Genomic DNA, 27,639 nt, shown 5'->3' on the forward strand with positions numbered 1-27,639 from the left:
TCCAGGTAGGTTCTTCTGGCTTCACATGAACGTGTTCTTTCACTTCTCTCTCTTGTAACCAATGTAGGTTTGTTTGTTCTAAATCCAGGCCATAGAGCAATTGAAGCATGTGACAGTCTGACAGGTTTTGGTCTTTGTAGTAACGTGAAATCAGAAGAGAAAAACGGAAGCTGAAAGTAAATAACTAGATCATTTTAGGTCAGGATTTTAGTTGATAACAGAAAAGCAAAGACACGTCATTTTTTCCTGTTCAATGCGTTTTTTATAATAAAACAAGACTTTTTTACAAACTGATTGTCGTCAGAGTTTTACAAATCTTCACAACTTAGTTACACAAGCTTAAAGAGAAACAGGCAGGCATACTGTATATATATATATATATATATATATATATATATATATATATATATATATATATATATATATATATATATACAACATAGACCATCCACTTCCAATATAAAAGTGACAAAACAAAACATAAAAAAATATCACTTCAGGGACTTGCAGCATTTCAGAATCCAGTATTTACGATAAAAAATTATAAAAACAAGCTTTTACACTTTAAGAAAGTAAAATTACACTTTAAATAAAGAAAACACTCAATTGCACTCCTTTATACATTCATATAACTGACCCAAAAAAATAAATGTAAAACAAACCAGCTTTACTTTGTAGCAGTCCAGAACAAATAAAAATGGACAGCTGAGTAAAATAAATGTATTTCATTATGAAATCAAATTCTTGCTCTCAAACAGCGAGAAAGCTCTAATAGTACAAATCAGAATCTTCAACCTTTTTTTGTGAAGCAGCCTCTTGTTTACATCTTAACTAGATCTTAATTTTCAACAGACTCTGGTAAAAAAAAAGGAAAGAAAAAATGTTTCTAGGAAACAGATGTGAGAACACATTAGCTGCGGGAGTTCTTTTCTTCCTGTTTCAGGATAATTAGATTCATCCCTACACATTGATACTTTAGATTCTGGATGACAATATTTGCCTGTGGTATTATTTGAAGATCAACAAAAAAATTTACTTTCTGTATGCTTTCCTTATTTTTCTGTACTCAATGTGCTTTGCTTGGTATTTCCTCATTCACAACGTTCTCTCACAAATGACTTTTTCTCTGTCCAATGGCTGCTGTGTTCTTTTGCTTCTTATGTATCTTTTCACGTGTTTTCAGTCAGATAATGCATTTGTGTTTTTGAAATGCTGTGGACTGCATAGTTTCATGTTTGCGCATCTCATGACCTCATTCGTTTAGCTGCTTATGAGCTTTAAAGCACGACTCATCTTGGAACATGCTCATGAACATCTTCTCGTACTTCTTGTGCGCTGACGTGGTCCCTATGATGCGGCTGATTTTCTTGAGGCTTCTGACGAGATACCGCGGCGCTTCTTGGCTGCGCAGCACCCTCAGACTACGAGTCAGACCTTTGGCTAGATCCAGGTTGTAGTTTGCAGATTTCCACAGGTGGAGGATCTGCAGGAGGTACTGCCTGGGCAGGCAGGTGGAGACCACGGCCTTCACATCCTGCTCCTGGACCTTTACTCCCGGCAGGCTGTTAGTCACTTTCATGAGGTCGTCTATGGTCAGGTTCTTTAGAGCATTGCAGCGGGAGACCTTTCGCTCACAGTGGTTCACACCTGGGGAAATGCAGGGACAATATTATTATGTATAAGTGACAGTCATAAATAAAAGTGTGCAGCTGCTTCCATATTTTATTAGCTTTCCTGGTTTGTATTTTTAATTTAGCTACAAAAATTGCTTCAAACAAAATCAAAGTCCACCTCTAAAAATTTTTATTAAAAATAAACAAAAAAAATGTCTTTTTTTTATTTATACTTTAGTTATTAAGTTGATCAAGGCAATCCAAGGATTTTTCATTTCTAAACCACAACTTCCTGTTTCTCTGTGGCATGAAGCACTGGTACATTTCTCCTAGCCACTCTGTAACAACAGGAAAAACAAGAAAATAGTTCCTACAAAAAAGGCAAATGTATGATTATGTTCAGAACTGAAGCAGTGGTTGCAACAAAGCTGCTCCTTGTCTAAACTTGTCCATGCAGCTTGATCGTCAATAAAACGTTTCATTCCTGGTCATTGTTTTGGACCAGGATCAAAAACAATGACCAGAATCCAATTTCTTTTACACAAACATTACATAAATTCCATAGCAACCAGTCATTTTAAGATATCTGTCCACTTCTATACCAGGGGTGTTAATGGTTAGATTAGACATGTTTCAAGGCTTCTAATCCATACCTTGTATGATGCCGTACAACTTGTCCTTGTTCTGCTCTCTCCACAGCCTCAGCAGGTGCAGGACCTGCTGCTGAGGAGAGCACGCCTTCTTCAGCCTCTCCAGGCTCTTGAGATCAACCTTCTGTCCAGGGAGATTCTCGAGGATTCGCTCCAGAGGCACCGAGGACAGTCGCAGCGATGCCAGAGACTGGAAAACTGCTTCTTCACACAGAGTTGCATCTACGAAGAATTATAGAAGAGAAAATATTTGTGGATTACAAAAATGTACAACATATAGCTACTTGGATGCTTACCTGCTAAATATTTGGAGGTGTTCTTCCTCTTACTTATATTTGTAATTCATTAGAAATGTGCCAAATCCATGGTAAATCCCATACATTTAGCAAATGCATTTAAGCAGAGCTTTAAGTAACTGTGCTTTAAACCTGGAATTCCTGACTTTGACAGTAAAAAAAAAGGACAAAGAATTAAGAGAAATGGGGAAAGAAAGAATTCTTCAATATACATTTTTCATATCAAAAATCATATTACTGTTAAGCTACAAATTATTCCTCCCCCTGACAGACTTATACTTAAAATAAATTCCAGTCAGAAAGTTCGGTTCTGATAGAAAATTAGACATCTTACAAAATTTGATATTGAAATATTAACTGCTTTATTCACATTTTATTTTTAGAAATGGCACACTAAACATTACTCAGCTAAATAATCAGTTAAATAAATCGCTGGGATTTAGTTCATTGACATTTCAGTAATGAAGCCTTTATTAAAAAGGCTGGCCAGCCCTTTGTACGTAGGATATTTGTGGATTAGCTTCAAGTCTGTGACTATGGAAGGCCTGCTTGCCAACACCCCAATCTGTAGCTCTAAAATATTACCTCCGGTTAGAGTAAACATGTTCAAAAAATTTTATTTACTTTATACCAAAAAGTTTGGGAGTTTAAATAACTATCCTGACTCTGAACATAATAGATTTCGTTAAGACTTTTTTTTTTTACTTTACACGTGTTCATACGTGTTTTAACACATCACACCATTTGGAAAAACCACTCAGTCTTTTGTCTAATGAGGGAAACTAAAATGTTTCAGCAGCACAAAACTGCAAGTGTGAGGCTACAAAGAATACCTCAAAAGGCAAACTAAAAATTGCAAAGAGAAGGGTTTGTTCAACTAAATTTGACTATTATAAAAATGCGGCTGTTCTTGTCAGTGTGGACAGTCCCAATTTGCATATGACATTCAGAGCTGAAGGTAATCGGAAACTTTTTGGTGCTTAGATTCATGAATTTAAGCAAATCATGAAGCGCTTCTGTGCATACGTGTGGGTTTCTGATCAATCTGCAAATATTAAGTTTCCGGAGTGAGCAAAAAATTTTCTTTTTCAAACCTAGAGGTTGACTTTACAGTAATATGAAGAAGGCATTTGGCTTGTTTCTCTACTACCCTGATGATGTAAGTGTGGTTTTCAGTCATGGCATCCTGAAATCCCTCAAAACTTAACTTTGGGAACACCACTGATCTCAGTTTCACATTTTTCTTCAAACTGCCCAACCGATGCAAGATTAGCTGCAGACAGTTTGTGGCTATGTGCCTCAAAGGAAGACAGCTGGTGAACGAATGTTTGAGGGAAGCATCATTCTTGTTGAGTACTGAGAGTTTTGTGAATGATCTTCAAAATATTCTACATACTGTGCAGAAGTGTGCTGGGGTTTGGTCTTGTGAGTGATTTCTAAAGCTGCAGGAATTCAGTATCATATTTGAGGCTTTGCCTTTTGAAATATATTTAAGCATCCACCATAGCTGTAGTCTGAGTAACAAAGCCCCAAAGGCTCATTTTGTGTCTCATATTGACTCAGTTTCCTTTGTTATTGTGTTTGAGGATGTGACAGTTAAATGCATAATTGATCCATCATGGGGTCATTCCGAATTGAGCGCCATAAACATTCATTGCAACCCTTGGTGAGTCTCTCTAGAGCTGGTTTTCAGACATGCAAGAATTAGTAAAAAAGCCTGGAATCTGGAAGAGAAAACGGACTGAGGAAATCCCCTGCCTTGGGGAATGAAATTGACCACAAGTCTGAAATAGCTCAGCTCGGAATGATTTTCGGTTGTTGACAATTGAGGTTTACTCTAAGCGCTCCTACATATGCATGTGTAAAGGAGGGATGTGCTGGATATAAACTAACCCCTTGCTGGAATAGTTCTAAAGCTTTTCACATCCGTTGTGGCCTCTATGTTCTCACCATTATGGCACAGAGTGTGATGCTGGGAGCAGTCCTTGATGTCAGGAGAGCCACACAGGCTGTCTGAAGTGGATGTTCCCCATCGCAGAGTCTTCATGCCAAAATCAGCACAGAGTCTGTGCGGCTGACACGTGGAGGAGCCGCCGACAGAGAAATAACCATCCAGACAGCGTTCACACACGGTGTCACTTTCAGGTGTACCTGCAAGACATCCACAAATAATTATTTTGATTTCAAACTGACAGAATGGATTCTTTCCCTAACAAAAAAGGAGCAACCTCAAAGCCACCCCTTTGACCTTTTCACGCTTTTTCATATCTCAACCTCAATTCTTGTCATATTTTAATGAGATTTCATGTGTGCAGTCATCATGTAGCTTACAATTGTGCAGTGGAAGAAAAATAGCAGAGCGGAGAGAGAACTCGCAGCATCTTGGCACTGCTCTGTCACATAGAGAAAGCAGGCAAAATACGACCAGCAATTTTGCACTGACATACCGTTGCTAACAAAATTTCAATATATTGGCTTGGGCATATGATGGCAATAAAGTATATCAATCTATCAAATGTGCAGCTTTTTTCAAATGCAAAAATATTTTAATAATGTGGCCCTGCAGTTTTATACCGACATCTCTAAAATCTAAGGGAAAGTAAAAGCCTTCTCCACCACTACGTGTCAGTCAAACCAAGTTTCCTACCAATCTTTATATGACACTTCATCAGACCAAAACTGAACTTAAGTGTAACAGAAAACCAACACTGTCCATCAATCTGAACACTCCATCCCTCCATTCAACTTAGTGGTGTTAGCATCACGAAGCATCTTGTGGGCAACATTTTCTCAGAAAGAATGTTGAAACTGGTCAAAGTAGGTCAAAGCAATACGGAGCAATCCCAGAAGAAGATCTGTTAGAGACTGCAACAGAATCTGAAGGCTCCATACAGCATACAAGCAGAGCCACCAAGGACAAGGTTAGATCAGGCGTTTCCAAAGTGTGCCCCTCTTAACGATATTGTTCTGCCCCTGGCCACAATTCATGAGTGGAGCAAATACAGCACAACAAGAAGTATTTCTCTTTTAACAACTATGTTTGTGCTTTTGTGTAGTTTTGTAGTAAGAAGAACCCAAGCATCCCCGGCTCACTGATTACACTTAGCTAAATACAGAAACTACTGACTTATCTCCTTTTCTTGTTAAGAAAAACCAAGAAAAAAGATTTCTTGCCAAAAAAAACCCAAAGTGATCCACCTCCCAAAAATGTTAATTATTTGCCTATCTTGTTATGAGTTAATCAGGATTTTAATTTTTTTAATCAACAGTGAATTACTAATTTTTTTTTCTGCAAAAAATTGTCCACTCTGTTCGTTTCATTAAAATTCTGCATTATTGACCAGTACAAAACAAATCACAAGAAATGTATTTTTTTGTCTTTTCCTTTAAAAGGTTGCTTTTTGTGGCCTCTGTGAGCTTGCCTATGTCGAAATAACGGGCAATGCACTACTGCAGGTGTTTCACACAAACTACCCTGTAGTGCACTTAGCTAACCAGAGGAAGTTGAAAAGATGCCGCATCAGTTTCAATAGCTTGCTGGTAACCTTTGTTTCATCTATAGCCGCTGTTTTCAGTGTGTGAAAATCTCCTCCCTCATGAAGATCATCAACTAATCTGACGTAATTCTAGGAACCAAGCCCGCAAACATATGTCCATCAATCAAAACCACAGATAACTGTATGAAAATGACTCAGGCAGGTCTTCCTCATCACACCCACATAGTTTCTATAACTTATGATGTATCTGTAGTAGCAGTTTCAGTACTGTTACGACGTTGAGAACATGACATGTGACCATCATGGTTTTACATAAAAAATATCACGAGAGGGAAGCGGACTAGATATAAAAATCTTATATATATATTTCCACATTTTATGCAATGCAGTCCGAAAGCCATTTTCCTATCTTGCAAAATGAAAATCTATTTTGTTGAAATTTCAATTAGAGGTGGTAATGAGGGATTCCTGCTTGGTAATATTACAATAAATGGTCTTGGATTCTGGTACTTTCCCCTGCAGATCACATGACTACCTGACATAGCAGAAATAGTGGTTTATTCACTTCCTCTTTTTATTTTAAAACTTTAACCAAAGAGTTGAAAGTGCGTGGGAAGCCACCATGCTCTTATCAGATGTAACATCTTCATTCGTTTCCCGCTCACAAGGCATGCGTGCGTTGGCTTTTACTATTACGCAAAAACAAGAAACCACCTGCAGATATGCATACGGAAAATATTTCCTGCACTGATGATGACAAAGCACATACAGTACAGACTTGTGAATGACACAGGTGACTTAAAATATATGCTGACATTAATATGTTTTTCCTAAAAATTTACTTTTTGTCAAATTTGTATTTTATCAAAATGCTTGATAAATGTGTTTTAGAATAAACACTTAAAAGGTATTGAAAACCCTTTTATTTTTTCAATATAAAATTGCTACTGCGGAATTGCACAGAAAAGCAATGGCCAGGCTATTGTCTAAAAACTCTATTTTCTTTCCTCATGTTGAGTTATGTTTCTTGGATATTTGCATTTTAGACTGTTTTCAGTCCTGTTTCTTCTTTTGGTCCCAGTTGTTTGTAGTTTCAGTTCAGCTCCTAGGTTAAGTAGTCTCATCTCTTGCCACAGCTGTTCCATATTTCATCTGATTAGCCTACTCACGTCTCATGTATGTCAGGGTTACAAACTGTCTTCCAGCATAACAACAAGCTGATTAACAAAGCCAACATAACAAAAGAATGGGTTCAGGAACAGTATGTGCATGTCCTTTGGTACTCCAGACACAACCTGGACTTAAATCTAATTTCACATTTCTGCAAAGACCTAAAAATAACTGCCTACTGATGCTGCCTTTCCAACATGACTAAGCTTGAGAAAATCTGTAAAGACGAAGGGGGAAAAAAATAACCCAAAACCTGTGCGCCATATTGTAGAGACAAGGCCTAGAAGCAAAGAGTGTTGATATTTTTGTAGCGGCTACATTTAAATGGTTTTATCGTCAATGAATTTACTTTTGATAATTCTGTGAAGATTACTAAAAAAAAGTGATCCATGGTTTTGGACAACTAATCAAACAATTAATTGATAAAAGCCAAAAACCTTTTGCACTGGTTAAATAACATTGCTTTATTGCTTAATCCCACCTGTTACATCAGCTACGAGAATGAAAATCAGCTTGAATGTCTTAATTTCACTTAGTGGTAACAATCAAAGCCAAACAGAGAGAGGCCAATTGAAAAAACAACATAGTCATAAACAGAACGTAATTTATTGGGACTGAAACAGAAACTTGTGGTTTAAAAGTCTGAACTGCAACTAGACGCACTGTGCAATAATTCCTTGAATCCTTCAATGTGTCACTTGTCTGCTAAACTTGGACCAACTCAAAAGTTTGCTGTGGATTTATTGGATTTACTGTCTCATATCTGAGCAATATAGCACTTGAGAAATCAGACGATTTGAAGACAAATCGTCTACTTCCGTGAATACACGGAAGTAGTTGAAGCCACTGGAACGTACCTGAGAATCAGAGACTTACTAAAAGGTTCCCCTCAAAGCTTGTCAAAGAGAAAATGAAAACTTGTAAGATCAAGTTTAGTTAGGATGAGAAATGTTGGTTTTAAAAAGTCCATGCTGTGTTCTGAATCAATGTGACAACATCATAAGAAAATGTTTTTGGGAACTGGAAAATTTGTTGCACCAGTTTTGTGTATTGGCTCTGGTAAAAAAAAAGAAAAATAGAAGACTGTTGTAACCATATGTCACAAAAAAGAATCTGGACTGAATGGTAGCTTAAGCTACAATGTTTTAGATTATGTGCTTTATTGCAATTTATTGTAAAATACCTATATAAAGTACAACCTAACTTTAAAATCCCAAGTTTAGCATACATTAAGCATAATATCTTTTATCAATAAACAAATAACCTATGGAGGATAATGGGTTTAATTGCCAAGCTGTTTATTTCTAGTCACGTAGTGATTTTTTCCTCCTCTAAATGGACAAACTCTAAATGATTCAGTTCTGAATCTGAGATTCTGAATAAATAAATTGTCAGGACAGATTATATGTTAACTACCATGAACCGAATTTCAATGAAATAAAAGAGGAAGGAAAATCTCAGGCATTCAGTGGAAACTGTGTCACTTTACTGAGGCTAACAGATGGCCTCCAGTTTCCGCTTACAGCCAGCTGTAATATATCTGTCACTGTGGATGACAGTGTTACGCCACCGTGCTCTCTGACATGTCAAATAACACTGAAAGAGGTTTGGCCCAAAAAGATATATGAGTGCTTAATGTCTTGAGCAAACATTGTAACTGAGTGCAAAAAAAAAATGGTTGATCCAACTTTTATTCTAGCAATTGTACTGTTGGAGAGCATATTAACTGGTCCACTGGGGGAGACCTACAATACGTTACACTAATCATGACTAAGCACTACGGCGAGGAGGAACCAGTGCAGATGTAATGGAAGAAAATGAGCATCACGCTTTATAAATATTTAACAAGACGTTGAGTATCACATTCAATAAAGATATTTCAGACTTAGTCACCTCTGATAAATGAAACTAAAACCCCATGTTGCACAATAAGGTGATATACAAAACAAAACCATTACTATTAACTGAAAGACGTAAATCAGTTTTATTGCAATAATAAATTCAGGCTTGGGAACTAAAACAATTTAAATGTTGAGGGCAAACACGTCAAATTTCATCAATTCAAACCAAACTTAAAGCTGTAAAAAGGTTAAACATTTATCTCCCCTTTGGGTATATTCAGTTTGAATCTGATATTAACATAAATTTGTGAAAAGAAATAACTTTTCCTCATTTTCTATAATTAAATAAAACTGAACTTTTCTTCTGTACTATGTCAGCAAAGACTACCAAAATTATTTTGGATTTTAAGCTGAGTTAAACCATGAGAGATAAATATTGGAAGGAACTCAGCCTGCTCGATGTATGACGCAGTGGCTTAATGTATTGTTTTAATGTTTAACCACAAATTAATGTAGTGGTTACAGACTTTAAATTATTAGATTTTAAAAAATATTGAAAAATATGTTTACAAAATAACCTTTAAATAGCCCTAAACCTACCACTTTTACTTTTCTTTATCAAATTAATACACATCTTCATGTTCTTTAAATATGATCCTTACAATGCAGACACAATGAGTCATTTTTTTGTCAGGCAATGGCTCATTCCCATTTTATAAAGAAGCCAAATCAACTCAGTTGACTCACATTTTTTCCTGGTATTAGCCAACGGAAATTTAGTCTATGTAAGATAATTACAGGAATACAGAGAAAGAACGTGCATTTATGCTGTTAGCATTAATGCAAGGGACTTTTAGATTCAACAAAAGCTGGAATAGAATCCAATCTTTGACTGTGAAGAATAAAAACCCTGTCTTCCTACCATTTATCTGATATTTAAGCACATAGTATACTATTTATAAGCATTAATATATAACATTTGCTTTAGCACTACCTGAAACAGTTTGTTATACTTTAAGGTTTTTGGTCTAATGTGATCTGTCTTGATTCCAGGGGCATTTATTTTTGAGTATGATGAATACATCATACATTAAATGAATGAGGAGGACATGTGGAGAGAAGTTGAAGCAAACAGAAAGCAGCTAAAGATGTCATACTCCCATAAAACACCTGCAAAAACACATACAAAACATGCTTTTTCAATATCTTATTCTTTAATAGATTCTTTCTGTCATCAAAAAGTACATTGAAAAAGAGATTCAATAGAAAAATGTCCTAAGGAGATTGTATAGACCATGAAAAATTTCTGAGATTGAGCAAGTAGGACAACACAGAGAGCATTTCTCAGAAAGAATCGGTCTTTGAGAATGTATTTCTGGGTTTTTTAAAAGAGATGCATACATCTGATAAAGATTTGATGCGGTGACTTAGAGGAAAAGAAGTAGACATGCTTCTGTTCATCTTATATAAGAAGACTGAGATAAAAATGCTGCATGTGAATCCTTTCAAGAGCTTCTGCCATATCATTAAATTAACAAAAACTGAGAAAAATACAGTTTTCTCTACTGAAAACACTAAAGGATAAGAGCTTCAATGCACATCCACACCCTTGCCCACACCTATATACATACACACACGCACACACCCCTACATAAATACATACATACAAGCTGAGAAATGTTAAAACAGTGTCTCGCAAAAGAAAGAAGAAAAAATTAAATGCTGCAAAAGCAAACTTTTGTGCATTTTAATGGAGTCTTATGTGGCAAACCTACAAAAAGTAGAGTGCTAAAAAGAATTGGAATGAAAATGATTTATGATTTTTAAAATGTCTTACATATGAAACTTGTGTTGTGTTGTATTCAGATCCCTTTAGTCTACTACCCCGAAATAAAATCCTGTCCATGTGTTTGTACCTTAAAACCCCTTAACTGCCTGGAGGACACCGGTGATCTCAACTGGATAACATGTAAGTGTTTTCAGGATAACAGTTATCCAGAAAGATAGAGAGGAGGTCAAAACAGTGTTCGTTCAATAAACTATCTATTATTTTTCCTTCAAGTTCACAAGTATGCACTATTTTCTTATTAAAGGGGCAGTATTACATGTTTTCCAGACACACAGTGCCATTTTATGCTAGCTTGTTAACTCCAGTTGTTTAAAAAATGCTATATATATATATATATATATATATATATATATATTTACTAAATATATATAATATTTATTTAATATTTACTAAAGCTCAAGCTCTTCCTGGAGGAGTACAGGAAGTCATCACAACAACACTCCTCTATTAACCCTTTGATAATGTTTTTAGCAACAATGCAATGAGAAGTAATTCATATAATGAGCTCAGGAGAAGCGCAGTTCCATTGGGTTTGCTAATCCCTGCCGGCTAGTTTGGAGGAGCTGAGTTGAGGCAGTCACGGGGAAGGGATGTTCTGTGAGGCCGAAGCTTGGAAACTGCCGCTCCAAGGAGGAACTGCGTCCGAAGGCGGCGCTAGATCCAACCAGACGAACGGTTGTCACGAGAGAAAGGATTTCTCAAACATGCATGAAAGAATCAAGGCAATACTCCAGATAAGTTTTTGTTGAGGGAATAACATTATGACATAATAACGCTTAAAAAAGTCGATTTTACATAATATACTGCCCGTCACATAAAATCCTAATAAAACATGCTCATGTTTGTGGTTGGAATTTGACAAAATCTGGAAAGGTTTTAAATAATTACTACACCATATTTCATGTAGTTGAATAAAACCTCACTGTTTCACAACAATGAAGAGAGGACCTACCCAATACTGTGACTCCGTATCCAGGCTGACAGGTACTGTGTGCAATGCAGAATTCCACCACTAGATGGTATCCAGGTACACATTCACAGAGCTGGTCATGCGTACTGTTGCACTGCTGTTTCACTAGCTGTCTCTCCTTACACACCTAGACACAACACACACTGGTTACAAATATTCCAACAATGGATGAGAAAAGAAAAAATCCAGAACTTATTCATAGATACATACATGAGAAATATGTTTTAAAAAGAGTTACAAACAGTTCCAATTGATAGTTAAGGATCAATTTACTTTAGGCTGAAACAATTAATCAGACTTATCTTGGTGAACTGATTATTGAAATAATTTTCATCTAATTTCATAATCAAATAATCACTAAACGTGCTTTAGGAAAGTATACAGAGAGAAACACCCTCGGAGCAGTAATTAAGTCGAAACTGGAAAAAAATATATATACAGTACATTTTGCATTAAAGATTAAAATACTTCTTTGTCTGTAAATATATTCTAATAAATAAATACAATCCTGTCTGATATAGGAATGTCTGTAGATGAGTTTGTGTTGTACTTACTGAGGTACAGTACTGACACGTATCCCCCCAGTGCCAGTTCTCAGCAAAATGCCTCTCAGGACAGGGCTGGCATTCGGTTGGCGTGTCAGCGGTGCAGTGTCGTTTGACGGATGTACCGGGGGGACACTGGTCACAAGAATGGACCTGAGATGTCACTGGATCTCTGTACTGGTACTTTGGTGGCACGGGTTGCTCCTGAAAGGCCCACGAGAAAGAAGCCGTGAAGAGCTGCAAGAGAAAGGAATTCGGTTTAGCAAGCGATTCAACAGCATGGTTAATATCCCCCATGCCCAAAAAAGGGTCTAATATTTTTGCACTCATTAATTTATGAATTTGTGCTAAACCAAACTGTCCACAGAATGAGTTCAAATGAAGGTCAATGTGGTTCAGGTAAAGCTCTTAATGGGCTTGATTTAAATTCTGAGAAGAAACTTCAGCAACTTCACTGCTTGTCATAACTGCAGGGAAACAACCTGCCTGTATCTGCAGGCAACGTCGCCTCTTGAGGCAATATAACAATGTTTTCTGGCACAGAGAAGCTGTCAGTATGACTCCTGCCACAAACCAATTTAGATATTGCTTCATTAACCAACTCACATGTCACTCGCTGCCTGCGCAAGATGTGCAAAGCTTTGGTCAGGCCTCAAATTTAGGACATTAATTGGGAAGCATGTCAGACATGCAGCCATGAAGCAGGACCAGCCCACATGCAGACCAGATGTCACCCACCAGGCTCCCTCCTCTAAGGGCCTCAACCATTGGCTCAGCGGACTTTCCCTTTGGCAAGGGTTCATCCTTACTGTTTGGGCAGCTAACAATAGATTTAGCATGTATTGCTCGTGTGCATGTTTAAAGCGTGCATCTTAAAACGCGTTCAACAAACAAGAGTGCTCTCTCAGGAATGTGTTTTCTACTAGTGTGTGTGTTTGCTGCCTGTTTGTTGAGCTTCACGTACAATTACGGTCTTCCTTAGTGTTGGTCTTTGAGCTCTGTGGCCTCCTGTCCTGGCTGCAGCACATAAAGGGAGCTGCTAGAGGTTTGCTGGGCTTTCCCCTGTTTGCCACCAGAGTACAAAACATTCTGTTCTACAGTTTACCAAACTTTAAACTACTGATTTGTTTCTTGCGTGTGCGCATCTGTACTTGTGATTTACCACAAAACACAGTTTAGTATTTGTTGATGTGTTTGAAACAAGATTGTCATCAGTGTAAAAGAGAGATATGTTCAAGGGGAACTTCACCATTGCCTCACACATTTTGCCACAGATTTGTTTTCTTAATATTTATAAGAATTTCATGTTTCATAGCAAGTGTGAGGGATATAGCATATAGAACAGTTTCATCAAGCATTTGTTAAAAGCAGGTATTTTCACTCTATAAAAGGACACATAAAGTCAACATAAAGTCAACATTTATTCAGATTAAAACCTTTCCAGGTGTGAAATTGGACAAATTGCTAAATGTCAGAATAATGAGAGAGATGTTTATAGTTGCTGCAATTTCAGATATTTCCCAACTATTTTGCAGGGCGACTTACTCACATAGATTTCTTCAACTCTGCTCACAAATTTTCTATTGCAAACAAGAGCAAAAGACTGACTTTGTTGTCATTGAGAAGCTTTGCAACTAATTTGGTGCTGTGATTGGGTCATCCAAAATTTGCAAGACAAATTTCTGGTAAAGTATTAATTTGCGAGCGTATTGCTAAAGTGTTGCTTCAATAATTCCTCAAAATGGTCTTTCTTCATGATGGCATAAGTTTTGTAAGGTTTACAAGTTTATTCTGCAGCAAAGCACACGCACCTCAAGACTTTTCGTGCACAGGTCAATTCACACATTCCATCCCCCTAAAATCTCTGGGAAACAGACCGCCTTTGCAGACGGAACCCCACAAAGCCATGGAGTGTGTAAATTGTTGAATTTTCAGTAATTAATAAGAAAATCATAAAATAAAATTCACTCATACCATTCTATCGCTCAACAATACGGATAATGTTTGTAATCCTAGCTGACCAGAAAACAAAACAGTTTATTCAGGCTAAATGTAAGTGGAGAAAAAAAAAAAAAAAACACATGTATTTTATTGCAGTGTATGTTAATATATCAGGATCAGCTGTATTTGCTAGTAAATGAGGAAACACAAAGTTGTTAATACAGAGGATTGAAATTACTCTCAAACCCGTGGTGCACTGAGCATCTAAATAAGCATTAAACATTAAATTCATAATAAAAAAATTTATATAATACTAACTAATTTATACAATATAAATAGAATAAAGCATTTAAGCTGCTTTGAGCTTTCCTTCCTATCAATTTATTACAGTTTGTGCACTGTGCCTATAATTTAGAGCTGAATACTGCTCATTTTTTTAATCTGTTACTGCTTTTCTTTGCAATGTTGCTCACAAAAGAGGATGGCAAAAATAGATGAACGTTTTTTAAACACCATAATAGAAACCCAAGCTTCAAACAGTTTGGCGAGTGCGGCGGTTTTCCCGGCAAAACCTATCAAACTCTGAATACAGCGTTTTTAAGGGCAAGCTTTCATCTACAGCAGCTCACTGAGGAGAACCATAACTGCATGGGTTTGTTTGTAGTATGGGTGGCCCCATCAGGGCTCAAACCCACAATCACAGTGTATACATTTGCTATTAGGGCCGTGAAGCCACATCCTATTAAGTTTAGAAACATGAGGAACTACTGATGATGTGTGCTGATGTAGTGGCAGAGGGTCACCAGAGGGTTCTGTAGATCTAAGTAGCCTAATTACTGGGACAACTAAATAGAGCAAAGCAATTACGAGAATGGATAAAAAGCCACAACAGCAAGTTAACTTGAAATTTCATAGATGCTTTTTAAAACAAAAATATGATCAAACATTAGAAACATCTTTGATCCTACTAATATGACTTTAACCGCTCGATCATTTCGTCTAAGCCCCATCATTTGATTTTTCTGCCCTATAAGTTTCCTGGGCAACAATATTAAACTGTGAAAACTCTAATACTGCAGATTTGGGAAAATGAACAAATAAATTATCTCAAGACAATCATTACAATGCATGCAATTTACCTCTAAATGCTCTGCACCGGTGGTTATTCAACGTTTTGTAACAAATGCCACTTCGGAGAAGTCTAAGGTTTCCAACTAAGCTTAGACATTTGAAAAGAGTGATACACTCTTGGACTTTTGAAATTTCTCCACTTTATTGTTGAATAAAAAACATATATCTCTATAGAGAATTTCAAGTTGAAGGATGTAGTTCAATAGTGCATTAAATTTTTATTAAGATGTCAGAATGTCCAAGTTGATTTTAAACATGAATGTCAAATGTCAGGGGGTTTTAAGCAACCAAGAATCTAAACCCCATGTGGCTACATAACTATAAAAAGTAGTGATAACTTTTATTCATTATTTTTATTATTATTTGTTATTTAAAAAGATTATAATTTAAAGCCAGTGTAGGTAAAATGTTCATTTACTGTTTAAGTGTAAAAAAAGGGGGGACTATACTTAGCTTGTATTGATAATACATCAGCTCGTCACTAAGCACAACCTAACATATTCATTAATGGTTACGTTGGTTGTGATGTTATTCCCAGATCCTCAGAAGTGAAGAGGCCACCAACACTTCTTTTTGGTTCTCTGTTATCTGGTTTCACTTTATCTTGGCGTTTTCCAAATATTTTCCTCTGTACTTCTCTTTTGAAGAAAGGATAATGTTTGGATCATGTTTGCTCCACATTACTATCAATAAGATTTTATTTAACTAAAATAGTTGTTACCAAAATGGTTTCACTAGAGGCAACCAAGGTATTACCATTTGCAACACAAGTTCAGAACTTTCGCTTTACATGTAGCTCTGTAATTGAAAAAGGCTTTCTAAAAACTACTGCAAATTTTGTCTTACACTTATTATGAAATTCTTATCTAAAATGAAAACCAACAAGAAGGTGGACTGCTAAAAAAAATCAGATGTCTGGCCTTTCACATATTTAACTGTAACTTTCTCCAACGTCCCATTGCTGATCTTTGTGATTAGCCATAGCGCCCTTTAATTGTATGCTAATAAAGTTATCACCATGAAGCATTAGGACTTTACAAATGCCTATGAATAAGAACCAAAGTATAACATATATAAATAATCTTATTTTGCAAATTTAGAATTCCAGAAAGTGTTGGAATTATGTAAAGGCAATAAATTATTATTCTGAAATAGATAGTCTATTTTTTTATTTCAATAATTCACATAGGAAACTCCACTCAGGAATCTTTATCTCGATCATAGCTTCTTTAAATTCCAGGCCTCTGTTTAGTTCAATGAATATGATCAAAATACAGTATATATATATATATGTAAATTAAAACAGACATATTTTTTTTATTCCTAAAGTCAAATGTTTTCTACAGGCGGGGTTTTTTGTAAAATCTTTGTACAATTTCTAGCAACTTATTTTTTTGCTTAGTTCCCACCAACGATGTAACTGGAGTCAGTCCCTCCTTGACTTTGTTAAACATTTTAGTCAACTGAACCGGAACTATGAGCATTCCACCTTCCTGGTTAGAACAATAGCTACCTTGCTGAAATTTCCTAGTCAGCTGAGATAAAACATTTGTAATATTATTTTTTGTTTAGCATTTTCTAAATGACATCATTAGGTAATAGACCTTACTGTTCATTTGATTGAATTCTGAGAAATATAAGGCATCTCACTGCTTTAATCAATGAATTAATGACAAATGTAAGGAGTGATTTCTTTTAAAGATTATGTGATCAATTTTCTTTTCCTTGTTTTTATGTCCAACCTAGTGGGAGTAGTGCAGAGATGATTTATTGAAGGAACAAAGGAACTTACAAAACTGATGCGCCTTACCAAGCTCCGCCCACAACCGACCCACGTGACCTCAAGTCTCACAAGCAAAGTCTCGCAGCCCGTTGTTTCTATGTAAACATGACTCCTTTAGTGCATCATTTCTACTGGATTTTCACAATATATCAGCTACTACAATGGACAGAGGAACTAACAAGTTCATGTCATCATCTGGGAGGAGGTTACTGGTTTCTCAGTCACAAGCTGGTTGCAAACCTGAGGCCAGCAGGTGTCAGTCAGTTATGGTAGATCTGAAATTTGGTTTGATGACGTCAATATGAGAAGCTACAGACTGATAGGAGGAACCAAAGAGCTCTGTAAAGGTAAAGGCAAATCTTCTGAAGTTGGGATATAATTAACTTAATTTCACATAATTATCGCGGTAGAAGCCATTTGTTTGTTAAAATTGTATGAAATATATTTGTTCTATTTGATGTTTGTTGTGAATAAGGTAAACTCCAACGTTTAGAAACTACAGCGGCTGTAATGCGCCACAGCAAAGGTAAACAAAGGTAAAATAACCTGAACAGGTGATCAACTCAAAACCACTCCTACCTTTTTACTCTCTCTCTCTTTGTAGTTTAAGCACACCTGTTACCGTGGCAACCGTCTGCTCCCCGCAAGACGAGCAACGATTACGTTAAAAACATAACATTCAGTCCGTTACGGTATTAAGTTTCCAGGCTTCATATTTATTTCTCGATTATTAATCAGCGCTTCCCTGAACACAGCGATGGTTGATTGACTAGCTGTACTTGGTGCTAACGTGGCTAACACGAGTAACAGTTTAGTCCAAAGCCTTTTCTGCTAAAATAAAATCTTTAGTGTATGTCAGATACAGCACACATTGCATATTGATCTGTTTAGCTAACGTAAGACTGTGTAGAAGTTGGTACTGCCATTATGCTTTTCTTAGCTAATGGGAAGCTAAGTGTGTTTGTGAGACGGACACGCACGTCACCACGTAGAATGGGCATCAGCCAATGAAAAGCGGCCCCTCTGGTAAGGTCCATGACAGGATGAGCATAATAACACAATAAACAATGAAAGCCAGGAAGCTTAGACACTGAAGAGGTATGATTACCCAGTTAGCATTGAATGTTCAGTCGACGTCCGCTGAACAGTCGCTGAATGTCCGCCGCCAACGTTTTCCGGACGTCAAAATGAAATACCATTGAACGTCCGCTGACGTTCATGAGGACGTTTTCTCATCTCAAAATTAAAAACCATTAGACTTCCGGCGGACTTTCAGTTGAATGTCCGCCAGAAGTTCGCTGACAACTTTCGGCGGACATTCGCAGTAGGTCAAAATAAAGTGCTATATGTGGTTCTGCTAGGTCTGTGGAAATGCTAATATAGCAGCAATTTCATTGGAATGAAAGGTTTTCATGAGGAACTTCCATTGCCTAGTCATATTAATCCAATGTTGTAACAAATTATAAAATCGATGACAAGCACTTTTAAAACACTTGGCAAAGAATTCATTAATTTTAGAGAATTAACATTAAAGACTACACAAGACAAAATATGATAAGAATCACATTTATTCATACATATACACGTGTACCAAAGACATTTATGAAACCTTCCTTAGAACAAAGTAAAACAGCACAGTATACATTTTAATACAATGGCTTTTCAGAAAAGAAATTCACAATAATAATAAATCAAGGCAAAGTCAGCATTTAAGACCAACCACTGCTTAAAAATATGATTTTAAAAGAGATATTTACACCAGAATTGATTTAATGAGCATTAACACATGCATAAACTACGTAAAAAAAACACACAACAAAACAAACAAGCCAAACAACCTTGAGCCTTCTTAAAACTGTTTTGGTGTTCTGAATCTGACCATTAGCCCTGAAAAACAGACAAAATATATATTTTAAACTGAGATGTGTATTATAAAGACATGTTTCATGGTTTTATGAAACAAAATGTTTCGTTGGCTACAGGGAAATGCGCACGACAAAATCCACCTATAGGATAATGTACAACAGTTCACACAATTTTAGACTGACAAGTACATGAGTTTATACTTACTAAATATTTCAGTCACCAAGTGCTGGTGAGCAGAGAGACTTCTCTTTCCACCCCGTTCGCTCTGCTGCTCTGCTTGGTGGTTTGAGAGGATTTTGGATAAAATGTTGCAGACAGCAGATCAGGTCTCTCAGAGATTCAGCTAAAAAAGTAACAAATAATTTAAAAGTCGATATTTAAACAGTACTGCCCCTGATGAAAGGGTAGAATAATGTGAAGAGAAAGGCTAATTAAGTTTTCCAAGAATTATACATACTATTTATTTCTGAACAACTCCTCACTCCAGTTTTTGGCTTAGGACTTCTAATTTTTCTCCAGCGGAGGCTGGAAGGCCGAGCTCATCCAGTGAGAACATCTGTTCAGCAGAACTAATAGCTGTCAGTCGGGTCAGAACAGCTCGCTATGTTTCCCAGGCCGTCTCCTCCTCCTTTGCACATTTGACTGTATAAACTTTAAGTATTAATGCATTTATTTTCTTTAACCTGGCTTTTTAAAAGGGACAATGTGCAACTCAAACCTAAATGTTACCATTTGATTGCGCTGAAAAAGCCAATTCGCATTCAGTCCCTTCCTATCATTTTTACTCGTTGCCAGCAGCTTCACTCCTCCTGACTTTAGGTAGATATGCGGACTGACGCCATGATGGTTTTTTTCTCTAGGCCCTCAGTCTATGCGGTCCGTACGCAAACTCTCTGGATTACCTGCTTACCAGTTATGTTGACACTGTGGTTCAGAAAACTACAACATTATGGGAAAAACAGAGCAGAACATTTCACACAGAATGATATTTCTGGCCGCGTCAAACTTATAATCAAAGTTGAGAAGAAATTAGATAATGGCACCACGTGGTCTGCATGAAGGAGGAAACACAAAAGGAGTCGGTAACAAATACGGCTTTCTACGCTCTAACCACATGCTTGCTCAAAAAATGGTACAAATAAGTATGGAAACCAATAACTTACCGAACAGATCCCATCAGTTTCATGTGAAATACAGAAGCGTCGTTTCATGACTGCAGAAATCCGAATACAATCCGGGTTGGGAAGTGACGTCACTCGGTAGAATATACATATTTTTCAAATGAAAGTACTTCTTGGACTTTTATTTAAGTATTACTCTCCTTTGAGATACATTATTTTATAATAAACGCAATGCAGATTATGCAGGAAAGGGAATGAGAAAATCAGACTTGTAACCATTATTTGAATGGAGAGGATAATGTTTGGCCATGCGTGGAGCCCCCTAGTGCCTAAGTGGGGTATTGAAGCTAGTAAACGCATATAAAAACTAGCACACGGATGTTCAGACAACTTTCAGACAACATTTGCCCACATAGCAAAATTGGTCTGGGCCAGATGTGGCCCACAGCTGGCCCTTACATCTGACCCACATGGCGCAATTAATGACGCCCCCCCCATGGCCCAGTGCTGGACCAGTTCACACCTGGCCCAGTGGTATATGGCCCATATACCATATGCTAGCTATAGTATATGAACCATAGCTGGCCCATATACCGTTTCACCACTGGCAAACCAGACCCTGGCCACTGGTGGCCCGTCATACATTGAGGCATCTGGGCCAGATGTAAATGCCATTTTTGTCCCAGACCACTTAATGTATGTAAATCAATAAAAACACATATACAACACAAGTATATCAACACAATTATTTTATTACAACATTCTAATTTCATACACAAAGTACATATTGATGAATCTGTTTCCATCTCCAATGTCCACCATGCTCACGATGCGTCATGGCAGCTGTTTGGTAGAATTCCCCTCTGTGCTTCACCACGCTTAAATACCCTTTGTCAAAAAGGTTATTTCAACCTGAACAATGCAGAACATCTGGAATCAATCTGGCCAACAGTCAAAGGCTAACGACTCAATGCTAATGGCTCGATGCTAACAGCTATGCTACCTTCAGTGCTAAATAATATTCATATTAACAGTTAAAAGGGACATTTTAAAAGCTATAGACATGCATCAGCAGTCAAATAATGTCAGTGAAAATAATTGATAGAAAAATTCTTAGTAATTAACTAAACTAAAAATTGTGCCGTGTAAAATAGGGTTAGCTAAAATTTTCAACGCCACAATAAAGGACATTGTAAATAAAACATTTCCAACCGTTGTCGAATAAATAACACTTACAGGTGGTGGTAAAAACACAGCTATGAGTAGATTCAAATAAATAATTTATTTGGGCTAAAAAAACCAAACCAAAAAAGATAGATATGAAAAACTTACGGATTGAGTTCAGTTCGACATTCAAGTGCTATGGAAACCAGGTGAGTCGAATCAGAATGCCCAAAATCCGAGAAAGAATATTAAACAGGGTAAATGAAGGAAAGAGACTAATAAATAAAAAGAACACAAAGAGCTGCACTGAATAAAACGATCCACAAACCAAAAGGGGAAAAACCATTAGTCTAAGAATATTAACAAAATTGCAAAGAGAACAAAACGTTAAACACTCAACACAAAGAATAGGCTGAATAAGCAATGCAGGAATGAACCCAACACAAAATGAATCATGATATAGAGACTGTTCATGTCCAAATAGATCTGTGCAGGAAATGCTATGTGGTTTTCAATTAAATAAATAACTGTTTGTGATTTAGTCAATCAGAAATCATCTGAGTAAGTAAATATGGTAATCGAATATATTTTCTTTCAAAATCAGACAATATTCCAACAACCAACCACACGTGCAGCTTTTGGCCATAAGGATAGATGTCTTGTGAGTAAGGGCTTCTACCAACTGTTAGAGAGATATTGAACTTTTTACCCTAGTCCTCACTTCAGAAGCCGCCATATGAAGACATCCTGGACAACCCCGGAAAACCTAAATTATACTGTCATAATTATACTGTCACCATTTTCTGGGAAGCCAAGAGGCCCATCATGGAGCTCATCCAGCTGAGAGGAAAGGATGGATGGAGGTATGACTGGAAGCAGAATTTTAAAGAACCTACATAAGCGTGCTTGAGCGATACACAAGGGGCGGTGCAACTTATGAACTCTTTCATGTAAAACTGCCTGACGGAGAAGCAGACTCCCATAGGCTGTGAAGCAAATATACTCAGAACCAGACAATTGTTTACTGAACGTGAGAGGATGTTGAGTGAGCAAAGCCTGAGTTGTTCACTCTGTTTATATATCACAGGCTGCTATTGGGAACTTAAGCATTGTATAATGTTGTCTATTTTTCAGATGGCGCCAAAAGACCAAAGAGAGCTGATTCTTTTTTGACCAACCTGATGACAGAGCTGAAAACTGCCTCAGGCAACGGATGAGAGAAAGGCAGGGACAGAGAGTTCAAACAAAATTACTCTATAAAGACAGTTAACCGAAGTCTTATAATGAAGTCATGAATGCCAATTACATCATCAAACAGTGAATTTAGTCTTAGCGTGGGGAAGTCATGAATTAATAAATCTTTGATCTTCAAGTTATCATTACTATCTCTGATGCAAATGTTTATTGGTGAAGCATCTTTCAGCATACACATTTAAAGGGTTCGAGTTACATTCAACTTTCAGCATTACTGACATGCAACACAGGCCCAGACTCCATGCTTGGCCTGCCTTGGGGTTAGCTTGAAAGTCATGGCACGAGGAAAGGACCAATGGCACAAAGGGAGCAAACCGCACCACACCAGCTCATGCACCGAGCACATGGATTCAGTTAACTGTAGAGCGCAGGTGGTCTGAGGGGGGATTCCAGCCCTCTGGTGTGTGCGTGTGTGTGTGTTTGTGTTAGTTCACTTGAATATCAAATCAGTCTTTTTTTTTTTTAAACCACACAGAGATCTGGAGTGACTTTGGAACACGCTGCCAAGCCTTGGTCTTTGTTCATGGAAGTCTTAGAAATTATTTGCTATTACGGAGGTTTTTTTTAGGTATGCGAGTTAATGTGAGAGTTGTCAGTTATTATTTTCAGAATATATTTGGTTTTGTTGAAAATAATATTGTTCCTGCATTAGAGCTGGGCAGGCAATGTAATACGGGTTCGTTCAATTTGGCTTTGTGAAGTCGTGTTCTAGTATTTCATGAGCAAATTTTCATTGCAGATTTACTTGAAATAAAGATATCAGTTATGAGCTATATTAATATTGACAGGAAAATCGGGATTATATATTTTCACACGCTAAAAGAGCGGAACCATCCTAGGCAGTATAAATATTTAGATAATATTCACAGGGCTAAAGTTATATTGAGGAGGTAAGAACTGATTTTTTATTGTCAGACAATTACCATATGATCATATAATTTTACAGTAAGATCACACAGAAGGCAACAGACTAAATGTAGAGGTATTGCACCTTTGACATATAATGCAAGTTTTTTGAAGGCGACTTTCTGTGATGTAAAATGCACAGAAAGTTGCTTTTGAGATTTAAGTTAATATAAATCTTCTATATTGTATCTTTTATCTAAAGAGCACAGGTAATAAATTAGTATCTATACTTAAATAATACTTGTGTTTTAATATGTTTAAATGTCTTTTAGCTATTAAAGTTACAACATTTCTACTCTAAAATGCTGATTAAAATCTACAAATATAAAAGTTATGCAAATTGAATTAGACTGAATAAAATCTACAGTTTATTTTTGTCAGTGTAGCTAAATCAACAGAGTTGGCAGGTCTGGCTAGCAGCCAAAACTAATTTAATAGCAATTGCAAACAGTCATAGGCACAATTTAGGCACAAACAAATTTTGACTTAAATAAATACATCTTTGAATTTCAAGCAGGTTATAGAGCTATGTAGGCAAATCATGCACATTGTTTTTAGTTTTAAAAAACTGCAGTCTGAAATTGAAAGAAGCCTCTTTTTTGCATTTTATTCAAAGTCAGAGTCACTACTCTCGTCTCTCTACAGACTTAAGTTGAAACAATTGAAAAACAAATTGAACAGTTGCTGCAATTCTAAAAACGCTTCACACATTTAAATCAGTGGACTTTTTGAACTGCCTGTTCAAATTCCAAGTCAAATAAATCAAACTCTTCTTGTCAGAAATATTGTTTCTGAAGAAATTTGCATCCTGTTTTTAATATAATCTGCAGGGTGATAAGAGTGGAACTAATGTAAGCGCTTAGGTATGATTTTAGCATTTTGCAGCAACTGTTGTATTCATTACATTTTGTCTACACCTGATGCATACATAGACTGTCTTAACTTATTGACTTGACTCATTTGTTGACTTCCTGATGCAATTTTCTGCACTGACCTTTCATTTTGGGATGTAAATGTAAAAGAGGTCTGTAATAAATGCCACACTTTTTTTTTATACTTGAAACAGTTGGATATTTATCATTGTCTTAAAAATTCCATGCAATATTTTGTGTTCATCTTCAAAATCCCAACGAATACACTGAAGCTCGAGGGTGTACATGTTACAAAATGTGGACAAAAGTCTAAGGGATGTGAATACTTTTACAAAGCGCTGAACATCGTCTGGATCCGTTAGTTTGTCACAGCTGTGCTGCACTCATAAACCATCCCAAACACACACACACACGCCGGTACACACTTCTGCTATCAGAGCTACTGTTGATGGAAAAGGGAAGTTAGGTGTGAGGAAGCAACTTGCAGAGGTGATTTTTGCATTATGAATCCACAACCTTGATTAATTGTTGTGCAATTTTGATCCTAGACATTGACAAACACAAGTTTTTTTTTTAATAATTCATCCTGGCTCATGCAGTTCCGATGTTTTGTAGAAAGAAAAAAAAAGAGGAGGTCAGTATTGCTGGCTCATTTGCCTCTGCACATGTGACCTGCACTGTGTGCAAAGAAGCCTCCAGGTTTAGGGAAGTTGGTGCTTCATCCAACGGCCACAACAGAGACTTAAGAAGGTGGGGGTCGCCGAGATAAGGATACAGAGATTGCAGATAGCACATAGCACAACAGAGGGATGAGAACTTCTGCATATGGATTTAAGTGGAGAGTAGGGCATGGATTGGAAGAAAAAAATCCCACTAACTGTCCACTGGCGCCATACCTGCTTAGACTATTTTGCGCTTCTCGTATATAAACATATTTTCTCATCCAAATAGACAGAGCTGCGTTAGGTTTTCCACTGACTGCATCCTGGAAAAAACTCAAACAAAATGCCTTTGTTTTAGAAGAGAGGAACATGTATTGGAGACAGGCGGGAAAACACCAAAGCAGACAGGTGAGGAAGAAATATTCCCTTGTTAAAGGAAAACTCAGAGCATCATGAGCTACTGAAAATGAACCCTGCAGGGAGCAAAAGATTCAGTTGAGTCAGAGAGGACCTGATCTGTAATCATAACACCCCAAGATGTGAGCACACAAAGTAGCTGCGCTCACTAGTCATTTGCATGTAAAGACCCTGGTCCTTTGAATACATCACACAAACAGAATCTCTAACCGACCGGGATTCATCCAAAACATGGGCTCCTTTCACAGCTGTGTGACAAACACACACACACGCGCACACGCCAGCACACCCACACAAAACACCCAGACCATAGTGACAGATAGTGAAGCGAGTGTTCTGGGTTACAGAATGTGGTCTGTCTCTCACCTGATACACATCGCTATTATTACCATATGCAAAACCTTAGAGATCGGCACTGCATGCAAAGCATACCCCTTTGATCCAAGAGGCGAACATTTCAAAAACAACATACTGGTGTCATGTCAAACATACCCTAAGAGGAAGGGGAGAAGGGGTCGGCCTGGGAGAGTAAAATATCATTCATTGTAAAGGTACATGAGCAAAAGCAATGAAATGTGAGCTAAAGTAAACTGTCCTTCAGGACTGAATTACATATCTTGTTTGTATGAGTGTATTAACGAGAAACATGAGCTTTGCCCATTACTGGAAGCAAACAGCAATAAGTATAAACAAAGTTTAGCTTTACATGCAAATAATTTATTAATGATCTGAAATGTTAGTTGGAGTTTCATATAATATGAAATTATTAAGACAGTATTTCTTAGCAAAAGATAAATACACAGTCTAATGCAACTGATAACACACAGCCTGTTAAGTTGTACCAGTGCTTTAACCTATTAACTATTTTCAGCAAATAATACCTGACTCTCAACTGAACGATAATAATGCCAGTAAACAGTAATTACATTTGACATAAAATTATTAGCTAAATTAAAAGAGGAAGGCGTGTAAGTGTGGCGAACATAATAATCTGGAGCCCGGAAAGCTACCTGCACCGAATGACTGCACAACTCAACGCAAAGTAGGGAATATTGCGTTTTTTCCCACAGTTTTTTTTACACTCAGCATCTGTGCGACTTGAAGTCGTACAGAAAATGAGAAAAAGAAATAGAGAAAACCGCTTCATGCCTACTTTAAAAGTGTACGCGTTAGGGTAAAACAAGACGATCTGCTCCTTATGGAGAACATCTGTATTCCAGCTGGCCAGACGGAAAAGCGCAGAATGCGAAATTCTGGTTACTCACCACTATTAGTTTCATGGCAGGGTTGGATTTCAGTATCCGTGTGCTCATCTTCTCTCAGTAACAGCGAACTGCAGTGTGATGGGGTCTCCATAACAGTTCGGCTCTTATATGGCTCAGAAAGAGGGAGGGAAAGACAGAAGGTGCCCACCCAGCACGTTGTCCCATTGAAAAAAAAAAAAAAAATAGGGCGCACCCACCCCACGAGCGCAGCGATTGTGAAAAGTAGGTGTACAGCATCAGGGATGAAGAAAACACCGCCCCAACCCCCAAAAGGGGGTCCATCTGTATTTTAAACAGACGTGACATTTTTTATTTATTTTTTATTTTTGGAACGCATTAAGCTTTGAGGTGTACTATCAAAGACAAATGGTTCAAGTTTCTTTTATAAGATCAATTGAGCGAAAAACAGCAGGCAGCACAGCCACAGAAAGACGTAACAGTTTTCTTTCTTCCTTCCTTTTTTAAATTTCTCCAAATAAAATTTAAACAAAAATAAAGAGAAAAAATTATGTCTTTTCCAATCCCTCCCATGAGTTACAAACCTACAAATTCTCTATCAGAATGCTATTCAATATTTACGTGCATACATATAAATGTATATACAAATCTACACATGTATTAGATTGTGTCTCTATGACAGCTGAAATTTACATCATCCATCTGCTCACAAGTCAAACTGTAAAAGCAAAGAGAAATAAAAAAACAGGCTGTTTGAATTTCTCATATATACAGTACATCCGAATGTTTCTGCTATAACCTAGAATAAATTATAATGCTCTGATATGCAGATGTAGGTTGAAGACAAACTGTGTAGTCTATATGCATA

The 27,639-nt window shown here is 37.0% G+C and overlaps 1 protein-coding gene across 1 annotated transcript; it reads right to left on the reverse strand.

The window, feature by feature from the left end:
* Positions 1 to 440: 440 nt before the first annotated feature.
* Positions 441 to 26,917, reverse strand: tnfrsf11b (TNF receptor superfamily member 11b). The gene is made up of 6 exons (XM_023330261.1): positions 26,814 to 26,917; positions 12,441 to 12,668; positions 11,869 to 12,013; positions 4,510 to 4,710; positions 2,267 to 2,485; positions 441 to 1,647 (listed from the first exon to the last, which is right to left on the reverse strand). The coding sequence occupies exons 1-6, from the start codon at positions 26,859 to 26,861 to the stop codon at positions 1,253 to 1,255; spliced, it is 1,236 nt and encodes a 411-aa protein (XP_023186029.1). The 5' UTR covers positions 26,862 to 26,917; the 3' UTR covers positions 441 to 1,252.
* Positions 26,918 to 27,639: the final 722 nt, after the last annotated feature.

Source organism: Xiphophorus maculatus, chromosome 3, assembly GCF_002775205.1.
Source record: "Xiphophorus maculatus strain JP 163 A chromosome 3, X_maculatus-5.0-male, whole genome shotgun sequence".
Taxonomy (NCBI): domain Eukaryota; kingdom Metazoa; phylum Chordata; class Actinopteri; order Cyprinodontiformes; family Poeciliidae; genus Xiphophorus; species Xiphophorus maculatus.